The sequence below is a fragment of the Accipiter gentilis genome, chromosome 1 (assembly GCF_929443795.1).
Source record: "Accipiter gentilis chromosome 1, bAccGen1.1, whole genome shotgun sequence".
NCBI classification, from domain to species: domain Eukaryota; kingdom Metazoa; phylum Chordata; class Aves; order Accipitriformes; family Accipitridae; genus Astur; species Astur gentilis.
This window is the reverse complement of record NC_064880.1, coordinates 12,360,707-12,376,824: the sequence shown is the minus strand read 5'-3', so window position 1 is coordinate 12,376,824 and position 16,118 is coordinate 12,360,707. Positions and strand designations below refer to the sequence as shown.

At 40.0% G+C, this 16,118-nt stretch overlaps 1 protein-coding gene across 6 annotated transcripts in view; it reads right to left on the bottom strand.

Annotated features, from left to right (window-relative positions):
• Positions 1 to 16,118, bottom strand: part of HDAC4 (histone deacetylase 4) — a 264,285-nt gene that overhangs the window by 74,413 nt on the left and 173,754 nt on the right. For all 6 annotated transcript variants that reach the window (XM_049806725.1, XM_049806715.1, XM_049806707.1 and 3 more), the window contains 4 exons: positions 10,774 to 10,905; positions 7,700 to 7,812; positions 2,832 to 2,948; positions 2,545 to 2,743 (listed from right to left, as the gene is read on the bottom strand). In XM_049806725.1, coding sequence (XP_049662682.1) covers positions 2,545 to 2,743; positions 2,832 to 2,948; positions 7,700 to 7,812; positions 10,774 to 10,905 — 561 coding nt within the window. The remainder of the gene's footprint in view (positions 1 to 2,544; positions 2,744 to 2,831; positions 2,949 to 7,699; positions 7,813 to 10,773; positions 10,906 to 16,118) is intronic.

The following is a 16,118-nucleotide window of genomic DNA, read 5'->3' as shown; positions in this document are numbered from 1 at the left end:
GGAAGTGCTTTATCTTTTTAGCTGTTCTTGGGGTAAGCCAGTTCTTGCTCTGCTCTCCGAAAACATACCTTTACATACTTCTTAGAAAGCTGGGACATGAAAACACACCCAACACAAAGCCAAACCCAAGGGTGGAGGAGCTCAGCATAAGCATTTACTTTTGCTCACTTTACCTTGGGGTAGAAAGGCACTGCTAGTGTCTCCCTAATGTAGAAAAGGCTGCACACACTTTTAGGAAAAAAGTACTCTTTTGCTTTACCTCTGTATAAAACAAACTAAAGACTGTGCAAATGGTCAGTAATATTCAGAAATACTTCCCAGTTCAAGGGTCAGAGAAGTTGTATCTTCTCTTTCTTCAGTCTTTGGCTGAGAAGAGAGAGAAACCGCCCAGAAGTCTGCAGCCAGCTGAATACAGTGGTTTAGAAACACCTTGACATTTCTGTCCCAGGACATAACCTCCTTTCTCCGCTGATTCACAGAACTGCCCCATGTGGAAGAATCTCGCTCATTTGAAAGCTTCTCTTCTTGGGTAAAGATTTTCTGAGTTTCTCCTACCCTTTGCTTTTCTGAAAAGGATCATGTAAAAAGGTATCTTATTTTATAAATGCATGTCTCTATAAATGTGTTTGTATATATACACACACACACATATGTCTGTGTGTGTAAGAATAGATGAATAATTTGGAGAGATGTGGAGCATCTCCCTTCTAGCACAGTTCCTCTTCCCAAAAGTTCAAATTAGACAGCAGAGGAAGGGATCCTATCTGGTTTGCATAAGACACCTTGGAAGACCAACTTCCTCCGAGTGAATGACCAAGGTCCCCCTGTAAAAGCTTTCCAGGGAGACACCTTTTTCCTACTCAGGACATACACGTCAATGTGAAGGATATTATCTAGAGTAACCTGTCACAAGAGGAACAGCAGACCTAAGGAATTCTGCTCTAGTTTCCCAAAACGCCCAGGCCTACCTTCCTGCACAGAAAGAACATGTCATCGTGCTGGATCATTTTGCAGCTGTCAGGAGACTATCTCCAGAGCTGAAGGCTATAAGCAGAATACTAATAAACTCCACTTTGCTTCCAATGAAGTCAGAAGTACTAACTGTAGTTTGGCAGCCAGTCCACTTAGGGCTTTTGAGACCATGTGTTAGCTTGCTCTCTTTCAGTTGCTGCATCTGGAATGTGTGTTTCTTCTTGTTGCTCTGTTGTATTGTGAATATTTCTCCTAAGTGTTGGTTTATAACATGTTGTACTCACTTTGAAAACACTGCACATAGCAGGTGGACTAGAAGGAATACAACTTGAAAGCAAACACAGTACCCTGTAACTGAGGGAAGCTTTAAGAGAGGTCGAATAGGAAACAGAACAGCACTTCTTCCTACACGTGCTTTAAAGCAAACACCAGCACAAACAGAGAACAAAGTTTTGGTGATAGGATAAGAGGGGAAGTCTTCTCCAATGGCTCTTCATCAACAGACCTTGGGCAAAGAGCAACTGGTGAAGAGCCATGCCATGACTCTGGGTAAACTCATCATGCCACAGCAACCACGGCAGAAGGAGGCAACAGAACATTACGTAAAGGTTCAAGGAATCTGCACGCACCACTCTCATGCCTCAGAGTGCTGGCTAAATACCACACTTCTGTGCTTCAGCTTCCCCTTATGTATATGCTTATAAGCTTATCACAACTCCATGTATATTCCTGGGATGTGAATGTAAAACCAGACATGAGCCAAACCAGTGAGCAGTGCTGTAATGCTTCAGTGATCGACATCTCTCAAGAGTTTCCATTAGAAATGGAATGAAAGAAATAAAAATCAACACATCTATAACTTATGCAGAACATCCTTTGTCCCAACATTACACACTGTAAACCAGAAATGCATCCTACAGGGGATTATTGCTTTGAATCAACCCTATTTATAGAAATATGCCTTCCCACAGGTACTTAATTCTGAAAATATGACACAGGGAGTGATTCAAAGCAATTAGCATACTGAAAGTGTAACATATACAAACAAATACAATCTGTTTGAATGCAGTTGATTTTGCCATGCTTTTGCCATTTATAATAATGATGAAAAGCAAGTATTTTAATCTGAGATTTTGTAAATGCATGCCTTTCATATGGAGAATAGAAACCATCCATGATAAACAGGAAGGGTAATCATAAGACACAACGTTTTTGTCTCCACATTAATCTAAAGTGGTTAAAACTCTAACAATACAGTTTTAAATTGTGGCCTACAAACTTACGCTTTACTTAGGGAAGTAAATACTATTTATTTTCATTCCATCAAAATGACAAGGCAGCTTTCCCCTATCTCTGCATGAGGTAGGTAACCTCTGATTTTGCAAATGTCTCCACTAACCAACATATCAACAAACGCATCCTAAAGGTTATATGTTATACCTACAGAATGCATATATGATGCAGTATCTCTTTGGCACAAGAGACAGACTTTACAAAAAAAACCAACAGATGTCACTTGCTCTCTTTCCCCAGCTGGGACTGAGTTTTGCACATTATCTACGGAGTGCTCACCTGTGACTAAGGGAGTTTGTGCAGTTGGCTGTTCCAGTAAGACCATGTGTTGCAGAAGAGGGTTATGTGCAGTTCCCCCATCTCTTTCCAACGTTGTAGTGCTCAAGTAGGGAGTGAGGTGAGTGCCAGGAAATAAAGAGATCCGCTGCTGTAAGGTTGGGATAGTAAGTCTCTCTGCATCCTGCTGTGCTGATCCTCCCTGCAAACGCACAATTGATGGCACAGCGGGTTAAGGGATAAATTGGTGCAAGCAACATTTCAAAGGCTGCATCCCCCCCGCAACTTACGCTGGAAGGTCCAGTTGCAGGCAGTCCTAGTGTGATGTTGGGCAAAGAAGGAGATGTGTAGAGTGGCAGCTGTGTTACCGAGCCTTCACGATTCACAAGTCTGTGAGCCAAGCTGGTCTGGAAACAAAATCAAGAACATTGTCCTGGTGAGAGAGCACCCACAGATCAGATCGAGGACACAGTACGCTTGCTGTGAGAACACATCAGAAACGTACAGAGTGTGCAACTTCACTGCTGACATTGGAAATACTGAACAGGGGAGCTAAGCTGTGCTTCAGATCCAGCTTAAACAAGCCCAGACTAGGTACATGCCCCAAACACCACCGCTGCTGTGGCCACACAGGGGTGACAAGACCAGGATAACCAACACAGGGATGATCTTGCTCTGCAACTGCTGCCAACCTTGCTGCCCTACAGAGAGACATTTTACAGTTTATTTGATCTTTCCTGGGGACTAAAGATCACCCCTACATCCTCATTGGTGCTCTGCTTCTGCTCAGTCTTCATGCGGTGCCACCACAAAAAGCTTTTGCAAAGATTTAACAGCTTACTCTCAAGTGTTTGCCCTTTTAGAGCTAAAACAGATTACCTCAAAAAAAAATGGCATTACAATGGCTGTTGTTCTCTTTCACAAATCACAGACAATTTATGCTATTTACTAGTATGCTTTAGCTTAAATCAGACTTCAAAATTTCATCAAAAAGCCTTAAGGTTGCATTTATGTAGCTATTTCCTGATTTTCAGGGTGAAATGCAAGATGTACTGAATTATCTTATGGCCATTTAAAGTAGGATCACTTAAGTAAAAATGCCTTTAATTTCAAAACAAGATTGATTTGAAATATGTGCTAGAAAACCGTTTATAAAAATTACAATAAACTGCCTGATCTTCCAGTTAGGAAACAAGTGTTCTGATCACCTTGAATTCTCTGCAGGTGATTTTCCAACTTAAATAAAATAGAGTTTATATTTCAAAAAGACTTTCTATACAATTTCTACTGTTTAACTCAGGTGCTATTGTGAAAAAAGGGATTATGATTAACTTAGTATTATACCGTGGAACAATCTACATTGATATACCAGAGATCTGAAGAATGGCTTTATACATTTTAGACTTAAATTCATAGTCCTGTAAGTCAATGAGACTTGGCAGGTTATTTCCTTGGTTGCAGGGCTGGGCCAGGTCTGGATAATAAAACCCTATTTTTCTCCCTCAAAGACTCAAAGGTGAGACTTAAAAAACTTGCAGCAACCTTTTAGGGGGAAAAAAGTGCATATAAGAACTAACATTGAAAACCAAACATTTTCTACAGAGCAATCCTCAAAAGCAATCCTGCCTCGACTTATGGAAATTTAACAGGACCAGCTGACAGCTTTAACAGGACAACCCACCTTTGCACCTGAGGTTCATGCTACCTGTGCAAGAAGGACAGAAGAAGTAAAGCCTTTCCATGACTGTGTGGGTCACCATTACCAGACACTGGGATGCCTTTCAAATGCGCTCTTTGATGTGCCGCTAACTTGCCAGTCATTCTCCCCATGTCCAACTGTGTCTAAATTCCAAGTGTTCAACAAAGTCACCTAGTTTTCATATGACCCTGTGCAAAGTTTTGTCTGCAAAGTGAATTTTTTCTTATTTCCTTTTGCCTTCTTGCACTTTCATTAATGTCATTCAAGCTTATTGAAAATATATTACAGATCAGTTCTCCCATCTGTTTTTAAGATCTCAGTTGACAATTTGCTGCCCTAAAGGAGGAAATGTGCAGGGAGCATTTTGCTGTTGAGCGGTACCTGGTAAGGAGATATGATTGTGCATACCCACACGCTTCTTCCATGTAATTTTGAGCACTACTGGCAATTTTGCTTTAATTTAAATTACATAATGTTAGCATGCCACATTGAGGATAAGACAGTTATTGTCCGCAGAGTAATGAAATATTTTACTGATATCATAAATGAAACAAAACTACACCCATTTTTTCTTTGAACAATCAATACTCTGTACTTGTGCCTCAAACTATCTCCTGGGGATTTGTTTTAAAAACAGTGAAGAGAAAAATGCAGCAGCTTGATGCTATCAGCACATGGTATTTAGCAGCATTACCATCACTTTAAATACACAGATCCCACCTACGGGTTGTACACAAACATTTTTTGAATTGCACAGAAGAGAACAATTTCAGCATGTACAATTTTCATCTGTAGTCGAGTACTTTTTATAGTCTTGTATCAACTGCAATAGCAATGAATATCATGTACCTTTCAGAGATGGAAAAACCTTTAGATTTAAAAACAGTATTTAAAAATAGATATTGCCTATTTTAAAAGGAGGCAGAGAGCTGCAATCTTTCCACACTGAAGGCAAGCATTGAAACTTAAATAACAAACTCAAATACCACCTTCCAACATATCTGAAATGGTTTAAGAGGTAACCTGGCAAACTAAGAAGCAAAGAGACATATTTCTCATTTAAAATAAAACACGAAAGTAAGCATGAAACACTTAAAGTTAGCAACATTATTTTTTCAGAAACATTTAAATATTTAGTGGGAACATGAGAAAGCTTGCTCAACTGGTATTAAAGAAATCTCCAACACTTGGGCTACCAGGTAATACCACTTCTACTGAAAAAGAAGATTTTTCAAGAAACCAAAATCCTACCTTGCCCAGTTATTTTTTCCCAAATGAACTTATACAGGCAAATGGATCAGCTAGTATGACACAACATGAAATACTAGAACAAAGTGCAGTTATTTTTCCCCAAAACAAATGCAAAGGACTAGGACGTTTAGCTAAGCCATTCAACTACAGCTGAAACGCTGGGAGGAGAACACTTTGTGCAACAGGTTATTGATGTTCTGTTTCCCATCACACAGTGATTTATGTTTCATTCTGTTCTGTGATAGCAATGATCCAATATACTTAACACAGTCCTGGGCAGTTTTAAAACTGGAACTGCACAATTATTTGTATGTTATATTTTTCCTATTTTCCAAAAATTATAAAAAGGTGAAAAAACCTCTAGACATTATTTTCAGGGAAATGAAAACTAGATTTTCTTCCTCCTTTATGCATAGGTTGTTTGGAGATGGTGCATCAAATGCTGCTCTTGTTAAAATTCTAGATGAACACGCTTCTTTCCTTGCATGCAGCAGCATCGCTGTGAATTACCTGCTGCGGTACAGTTGCAAAAGAGGCAAAGATGATTCCCAGGGAAAGGCTTTGGCAGTATAGGGATTTTTTTCAAATGGTCTGTGCCACTCATGTCTCAGTCTGAGCTACAAAATTGCTGCATTACAAGTAGTTGATGAAAAGAGTTTTTCTTATAGTCTGTGTCCATTTTATTAGGTATTGGTGGTCTAGTCACAGATGATTACCTCAAATCATTTAGTTGAAAAATAAAATGGTTAAGAAGAATATTACAGCTTCACATTCACCTGCGTGAGCTAACACTGTCTTGTGGGAAGCTGACTGCCCTGTTTATATCACAAGAAATTATTGAATTCACTACTTTTTCCATCAGCAGTAATTGGGGATTTGCAGTTTGCCAAGTATAGACAAGATTGACAGCTCGCGGATCAGCAAAACTGGTAACTTGGTGGTAGTCTTCCCAGGGCCCACACAAATGTACTTAAGATGTGCCCTCAGCTCAGCCAGTCTTCAGTTCTGCAAACCCAATAAATAATCCTGTGTGTAAGATCCTTTTTCCAGGTCTGCTCCAAACTACTAAATTGCCAGCGTGCGTCTCAAAAGCCATGTCTCTTTAGAGCAGCTTCAGCTCCTAGTGACAAGTTAAGACTCCACCTTACACCATCTTAATCTTTAATCTTGTAAAGTCTACAATAAACTAGAGTGAATACAGATATGTGTTGGATAATTTGGCAGAGGAGAGGGTGGAGTAGAAGGCATATTGCCTGTATTAAATGCTGTTACACTACATTAGAAATAAAAATAAAGTGAAAATCTGTACAAAACTAGAAAGCAATAAGGGCTTACATTTATACTATAAGAAGTCCTTTTCAACTCTAAATGACAATTTGGAGAGAACAAGCCCAAGCCTATTTTTACAGTCCTGATGTTCAGACAGACACTATATATTCATGGGGAGAACAGCTAATGGTAAGATGGATAAAAAGAAATGCAACGGTGACACAACATAACCACACTGGTTTTCTACATGTGAGGCTTATGGTGGGAGCCAGTTAACATGGCCCACACCCCAATATCTGCCTTTAGGAAACCTTGGGTTTCCGTAACCCTGAACACAGGAGCTGCCATGTTGAATTAAACTCCAGTTTACCCAGCCCAATACTCTGCCCTTGATATCCACAGCAGATGCCTCAAGTGATGGTGAAAGCTTATGGGATTCTAAGCTAGCACATGGCATCAGGCACCAAGCTTTCAAATCCCAAAGTGGGGAGAAAAAGGTTAAATCCGTTCCCTTTAATCCAGTTCTGGTTTGGCCATATTTAGACTAACCTACTGCACACAACAAATTCACCACATATACAATATATGAGAACAGATTCCCCAAATTTTAAAATACTTGCATTTGACCAGGAAACACTCTTCATGCTTTACCTTGCTAAATCACTTTGTTTTCACTCTCTCCTCACAACAAAACCACTACAAGTTACCACAAGCAGCTTGCGAGCTGGCTCAAACTAGATTTAATAAACAGATAATGCATCCTGTCAGCCCAGATTGAGAGGTAATTCCCAAAGTCCGCTCCAAGTCACGATCTGGTGTGTTTTTTGTTTGTTTTTTTTTAGTGTGGTGCACACCAGTTTGTATGCTCAAATTCCTAAAACTGCAAAAACTGATTAGAAACCCAAGTGTTAAAAATCAGAGTGAGGAAGGGCTCTGTACCTCTGCTTGAATACTCGTGACTGATCCTGCAATTCCATTCTCGGTGCTTATGTTATTGGAGCTGTTGTTTGGAGAGCTGGGACCAGATCCAGGAGCGCTGTTGCATGCAGAGTCTAAAAACACATCCAAAATCAACTTTTAGCGCTACAAACAATCTCCACGATGGTATTTACACAGATAACAACCCCTCAAGTTTTGTTTTGGAGGAAAGCAACCCTCCTCCTCCCCATCTACCCCCAAAATCTTCACAGGGCTATTAAAATACTGACACTTTCAAATGATCTGTCCAAGTACCTACTTAACTTATTTATGTCTTCTCCTCATGGGGATTTCTCTTATAGTGTATTAATAACTTTAAACATAATTGGAAGATAATAAAAGACATGGAAGGCTTGAAGAGGCCAAACTGGAGGATGTCAGGTCATCCTGCTTCATTTTTCTAGAAGTGCTTCTCTCACCCTCTTTAGTCTATAACCCTAATGACACCATCTCACCACGTATTGCATCAGACTTCATGCTGGAACAACCAGGGAAGTGTCTCAGCGTTGGCATTTTCCCATGCAGGCTTCTGGTTCATCTGGATCTACTAGAAATACGCCATCAGGACCGAGCCCTCACGCTGATCATGCAGGAGAGTTGACCTCTACTTTTACAAAGAAGCACTGAGATTTTGCCGGTGCAGGTGAGTGGACATGTGTAATGTCCCCGTCCCCTGCAAAGAGCCCACACCGTGCTGGGTCCTCAGAGAAACATGACCTGCCTTTGGGCTGCCCTTCACACAGCACAACAGCTCCCACAGCAGTGAGCTCCCAAAAACTGCCTGGGGACCGACTCACAAGGATGATATTTTGCCAGGATGGCAAATTAAATCGTTTTAAGAGATGTAAAAGCTGCCTGAGTGACATGGGAATGGACAGACAATTGACCATGGTCATGGCTGAGCACATTTTACAAAAATCAGGCAAAACTCTACAGGGTCCAAAACAGTAAATCTGTTTCAAATCACTGCTTTTTTTTTTTTTGTAAGTCTTCTCTACTCAGGCAGTAAAACACTTTCCCATTGGAAAGACCCAAGGCAGAGTTAATCCCCCAAAATAATTCTGTTATCACCTGAATGCTCAGAAAATCCTCTCAGCTTTGTATATTTTATCAACACGTTCCCTGTGAACTCACTAACCAGAACCACTGAGATGACCAGCCTGAAATCAAAGCCTCCCCATTAATGATACAGAAATAATAACAAACAGAAACAGCGCATGAAATTGCAACAGCCAGAAAGCTTCCCTCAGAAGGTTTCTCACCTGGTGTATGGCACAGCTTCCAGTGTTTCTCCTTTTATTTTGAAAGGTAAATAACATTAAAACATTTTTTCTGAACTTTTCTCCTCCCCAAACACAGGATTTGCCCAATGCCAGAAGAATCTCCCAGCGGCTGCAATGGTTCAGGCTGCAGCAGTCTCATAATTGCTCTAGGATGCCCCAGTAGAAATAAAAGCCAATTGTTACAATTTGGGGGATTTAAAAAATATATTTCTTTTGTGGCATTATTCTGTACATACTATTTTGCCATTTTGATCCTTGCAAGTACCTCCTGCAAAGTAGCAAAGAGATTTTTTTTAAAAAGGAAGCCTTGATGCTTTTTGTTGGCTGTGCATTTGGGGAGGCATCTCGCTATCAAGAACACTCAGCATGGAATAACACCCAGCTGAGCACGTAAGACTGAACTTCTCCACAGAAAGTGAGTTCGGAGAGACTAGGTGTTTTGAAAAAATATTCTGGCTGCATGGAAAAGATGTGCTTTTTCTGGGACCATGTCATTAACTACAACAAATTAGATCTTGTGCATACTACCTAGACATAAGAAAAGTACCTAGCACATTCAAATGTATTCTTCAGGGATTAAACATAATTTCTATCCCCTGAAGTGGGATTTAAAAATTACTAAAAATAAAAAATTAATTTAAAAATTATTTTCCATTCAAAAGTCCCCTCTTACCATAACAACTCAGATATTTTTCTAGCCAGGCTCCAGGCTGGCTTCATGAACTATGCCCATGCTCAGTGAGAAGTGGGAGCTTCCACTGACATTTCTGAAGGCATTACTGAGATCAACTGGTCAGCCATTAGACTCTGATTTATCCCCAAAGCCATGTGACATATAGCAATATATGAGTGAAGTAAATGCAGTTTTCAGATCAGATACAAATTATGCTTAGCTCTTGAAATCATCTATTCCCTCTGCAAACACAGAGTGGTGCATAGCTACCCCAGGGTCTCTGGAAACCACTGGGCTCTCTAAAAAGAGCTCACTTTGAGTTTGTTTGAATGATGAGAGTGTGCCTTAAAGTGAGACAAGTCTGGAAAAGCTGTCACACAGTGGTACTTACACAGAGGCATCTCTAGATGGTGCTAAGAATTAACTTTATGGTAATTTACATAATCTAGTTCACTCTGTTCCCTCCTTACAAACTTTACTCCCAAAAGAATATTATTTTTCAATAAGAAACTGTCAAATAAGCAGTCAAAAATATCAGATATATATATATATATATATAAAAACGCCTTACATGTTTCAAAACTTTGGTGTAATTACGTAACAAGGAACTATGGCATCCTGCCCAAAGGCTAAAACAAACAGGGGTTGTAAGGCGTTTACTGCTGGAGGACGACAGGCGTGAATTATGGCCTCCCCATGGATATTAATAGGATCGCCATTGAGAAATTTTATTTCTCAACAACCTGTTGCTGAAGATCATAGAAATGCTTGGGAAAAAAAATAGCACTTTGGTGGCATATTTACATCCATCTACACGTCTTAAAACAAACTACAAGAAAAGCTCATTGAGTTGGTAATGCTGTCTCAGTAGATAGGTACCCAATGGACCAATGCCGCTGATGCCCACCTGCCATCACCCACTGCTCATCTCTGCCAACTTCATCCAGGTTTTGCCAACATTGAGAGGCACATGAGAGATCTAGACTACACAATTAATTGGATGCAGGAATAAATTTTGGAAAGGGACATCTCATTGAGTATGTGGCTGCTGGCGCAGATTTGTCGCTTACCCGACGTACCTGTGACATCCAGCGGGCGCTTCTTAAGAGCGGTAACCACTGGACCATCTTTTCTGCGCAAGAGGGGGCTGCTCCGCCTTTCAGCAACTTTCTGCTTTAGTCTGGATCGTAACTTCAGATTGGGTTCAGACGCTGAACAGAAAAAGGAAAAGCAAACAGTGTTTTGCTTAATATTATTTCAGTAGCTTTTTTACTTAATGCAAAGGCTGGGTTGCAGGTTCAGCATTTGCAGAAGCCTAAATGAAATTAGTCATTTGATAGGACATATTTGGAACAAAGATTTCTTAATATTGTGGACAGGTACCAGTCTATGCAATATCTGAATTCACTGGCAATGAAAGTCAGTAGCATTTTAATTAAAAAACCAAAACAACAACAACCCAAACAGAAACCATCTTGAAATGTCTTCTCTCAAATGAAGACACAGACTTACAATCTGCTGTGAACTCGTTCAGACTACTGCAGAGAGCATCATTCACATCCCCTCGTTTCCCATCTCTGCCAAGTTGCTTTCAAGCCAGTGGTAAACCTAACTTACGGGATCAAAAAAATCAATACAGGAATTGGTGATACAACTGAGATGTTGATGTTTGTTTAGTGTGGAGCATCACCGTGGGGCTGAGACGCTATCTGTGATGTGTTACTGAAATGGGCAGCTCCACACCCATGGAGTCATCCAACCCCAGGGTGAGCTGGCTTAGGGAGGTACACCAGAGGAGCGGGAAAGAAAATACGAAAATCAAACCCCACAACCAAAACAGGTGAATGTTTTCCTGCTGGTTCACCTCCCTGAAGCAACTCACCTTGGAGTCAGATAAGCCTGTGTCAACTGGAGCCAGTGTCAACTCAAGAAAAAGGGCATGAGAGTGTGGCCAAAGCCAACGCCAGGGAGGAGAAGGTTTGCTTATTTGGGGAGCAACTTGGTTACATCATCACAGCCACAAAGTTAAACCATATCTAAAACCACATCAAATACTTTGAAAATTCAGGGCTGCCAAGGGTAGGTGTGCATGTATTTCCTGAGACCATAGCCTGACTTACTTTGTGTACATCATACTTTTGAAAGACTCTTAAAAACTTCTGCTGTACCCAAATCCTGAGATTTCATTTCTCCAATCAAAGCAGATCTCCTGGGAACCCCTAATGCCTCTGGGTTAATGACAGCTGGCAACACCGAACAGGTTTGCACGGCACAGCTTATCAAGTTTTTATAAAGGTAATGAAGCCTTAAGTTAAGATTCCTCCTGCAAGATGATTTTCTCTGTAAACTTTCTGATCTCTTGAGTATATATGAAATATCTGCTTTGGCGCTTGAGGGCTCCTGCCAGTTATGAGATTTGTGAACTGGCCCAATCTTTTCCCTTCCTCAACCTCTTAACAACTCTGCAGCTTAATCCCTTTGAACCGGCAAATCCTGTGCTCTCACCATTAACCACTGATACACTCGGCTCCCTACACTGCAGGGCCAATAATCTACATTTCTTTAGAAGAATTAAAATAGGGTTTACAAACTGATTTGAATTAACTAAGTCTGGCTACAGATAGATTTCCCTACAGTTGGCTTTGACCACTGGGTCACGTAAAAGATCAAGCCCAACAATGTTAATTGCAGGGCTCAAAAATGAGAAGGTTGATGAATTCAAGATCAAATGCTTGAAGTTAAGCCATCAAAACAGTACTTTGATGAAACTTTTGGGAAGAAAAAAAAAAAAAAAAAAGTGTTTTTCATGAATGTTTTGGACAGAAAAATGCCAGCAAGAGATAAAGGGAGCACTAAAAAAAAGCGTCAGACTTCTCAAGATGATGCTAAAAATGCAGAATGAAGTGCATTAGCAAAGGGGCAATCATCTTATAGGGCATTTGCATATAAAATGGCAGGGGACTGAATTCAAATCTGTCATTTGCAGTATTAGAAGAGTCGACTAGTTAAAATACAAGCATACGCTGTAACTAGCTACTTTATAAAGTTTTCTTCAAAACAGAAGTTGACTTACTATTTTAGAAGTAGTCTTTGGGTACACGAACATTCGGTACCTCATCCCACATCCTTTAATTCACAGCTTTAATTTGTTCCAAATATTGAGTATCAATAACTGTCTAGATGCTCCGGTCAAGACTTTAAAGAACAAATGGGAACGTGTCACAGCTAGATGCCGATACATCCATTTTAGATACATTTGCACTGCCAACCAGCAAATGAAATATAAGCCTATGCCACAGCTGTTGAAAGGATCTGTCTTCTGACAAAGAAAAACATGACAATAAAAACTGTACTTCAGCACAAATTTTATTCATATGCAATTTATGCCCTGCATGGTGTTCATCTGAAGTATGTTTTCTGTTAGGAACAGACAAGTAATTGTGCGGCTTTCAAATACAGAGAATGAACTGGTTAGAAACACCTTAAAACTAGCAGGGAAACAAAAGATCTGGGGTCACAGATTACCCAATACTACCAGATAACATTCCATACGTGAAGCCACAATAAAAACATCCTTCCATGTAACAGGAAGGGAATGAAGATAGAAAATTACAGCCTTAAAAGAGAAAAGACCCCAAGAATAAGTTATAGCAAAAGTGGCATATTATAATTTGTCAGATAAAACTATTTTCAGGCAAAACTGTTCTGTATATTTCTCCTTCACTTCCTCAGCTGAAGGATCAAGTTTTGCAACACCCAAAAGTCTATTTAAATAACTGCATTTATTTAGTTTGCTCTGATTTTGTTCTATTCATCCCCCAGGTATAATTCCAAATCTAACATGTCATCAAGACCTCAGAGAGCATAATCCCTACATGCATTTAATTGGATGCTATATAGACCAAAGTAGGCGAATTAAAATTCAGCACAAATTCAGTCTCAAATTCGAAGAATTTACATATAGTATATTTTACAATGAAAGATGTAGCTTTCAGCAGAGGCATTTCCAAAACTCAAAACAATAATTTAAGCTTATTCACATGGTTTTAAAACCACCATATAATAAAAAACATTTTTAAACTGAAGAGACCTGTCCTTCAAAAGTATGAAATATTAGTTCAAGCAACGCCTAACTATTAATACCAGACAGTCAACACAGGTTCAGTGTTCTCTCGGGAACACCAATTCCACTGAAAATCTCCCAGTATTCACCTGTCAGGCAACATGCCCAAACAAGGGCTTGCTCCCCATCACTGCTAACTAGAGTAAACTTAAGAGAACTAGAGACTAAATTACAAAACTTACTGGTCTTCTACATCTTAAGGTGAAATCTTTCAAACAAACGCCATGAAGTTAACAAAAAATCAGTTTAATTCTGTTTAGCAAACAAATGAAGCCCATGCCCAAGTCTGAGTCAGCTTCCACAAAGCTAGTGGGATTTCTTAAGCAGTGACATACTTAATTTGGCCTATAATAAGGATTTATACAAAGAATATTTTGTTTTCCTCTGAGTATATTAATAACTAGAATATAAGCCAAAAGCTTCTCTAGTTTTCACAGGCTCAAACCTAAGTTACCCCTCTTATACGTCATTTATTGCAGCAGGACCCATGTAATCCAATTCTTCAACATTTATGTCATTCTCATTGTTTTCTTCCTAGAATTGCATCCCCTAAGCTGCTGAACTAATCTGACATTAAGTCTATGTAAGTCAAAACCCACAAAGTCCTGAGCAGAGTTTGCCCTGTTCCCATTACCCATCCACATTTATGACAAAAAGCAAACAATGCACCATGAAAACCCTGAGCCGAATCCTTGCACATCTTAATTTTGGCAGCTGGGGACTGAGAAGGGCTGTTATTCTTTTATTATTATTTTTAAGCTTCATAGTTAAGTCTCACCAGCCAGGCAAAGGCCAACACAATTACCTTATCTCTCTTCTAACGTCCAGGTCACCCCATGGGTAAACATGGGAGAGGGAGAGACATAGCTGTCTGAAACTAGCCTTTTGCACAACCCAAAATTTTAATAAAGATAAATTATCTTTTGCTTAAGCGGAAGAGACCACAGGTTCTGCAACTGAGCATTCACTCCCCACTCTGTGACTTCTTTGCTCCCTGCCTGGCCCTGTCCCAGACCTTCATTACTGCTCCTCTGTGTGCATGGTGTGGTCTCTCCTCTCCAAAAATCATGGATCGTGACCTACCTAGTCAGGAAGACCTAGTAAAGCCAGACATGGCAAAGTTCACCTATAGTCAAGCAAAAACATTGAAAATTGTTTCACTGTTATACCTCTGAAGGCCAAGCGAGCCAATATTCTGGACTGTCAATACTTGTAGGCATCAGCATAGAGGGGGACAAGAATAATATGGTCCGTCACAAACGTACATAGTGGGCAGCAGAAAATTCCCAACCAAACTAGAAAGCAAAACAAGAGTAAAAACAACACAGCCTGCTCTTCTGCAGAAACAAACTATTTTTTATGATCTTGGTACCATGTTGGATGGCATCACCTGAAATAATATGTCCAGGAACATAGGTACATGATTAGAAAGGGACAGATAAAGATATTTGCTGGTTTTCTTCCTTTTCTCCTAACTCTGTGCTGGCATGAGTACTGTGTAAGAGGCCTGTAGAATGGCTATTTATGGAAGACTGTATCCTTAAAATGACAACTTATTAAAGTCCAATATTTGGCACTTATGCTGAATTTTTGTAGTTGCAGCATCTCAGCAGTAGAAAGAAGACTTTAACACCCATTAAACTGAGCACACAATGTTGACACTTTTTACAGCTTCATTATCATTTGCTTGCCTGGCTACAAAACCACACAAAATCACAGTGTAATGGAGCACCATGAAGGTTTTCGCTGTGAATAGCCAAAACTAGACTAGAGCACGTGGAAATGCCACATCTCATCTCTGTCTTTCCCTTTCCAAAGTCTAAATAAAGACAGTAGCTTTGCACAGTTCAAAATATTATCTGAGAGGAAAGATAAGAGACACGTGGAAGGGGATAAGGAATAGAAAGGAGAGACTGAGATCCTCCAAGTGAGTTTACCCAATAAAGCATTTAAAACAGCACTGAACTCTACAGAAAGCAGGAGAAAAACATACAATTTCTATACAGCAGCCAAAAAGGTGCAGTGACTGTAGCAGAAGGAGCTACCAGCTGCCTGAACACAAGACCAGGGAGCAGCTACAAAACCGAGGAGACCCCAGTGAGTGACCCACAGTGGCCACAACTTTTGGGGACAATCTCCTTACGTTAAAATGAGCTTCTCCCCCAAAACCCTACAGGCATTTTAAACTCAAGAACTACACTGAATTTTACTGAAATGCAACTTGTTAATACATAGAAGTCCAAGGTGGGTCAAAACATGCATGGTGCTGTCCCCTCCACCCTTCATGAGTCTCATGGACCA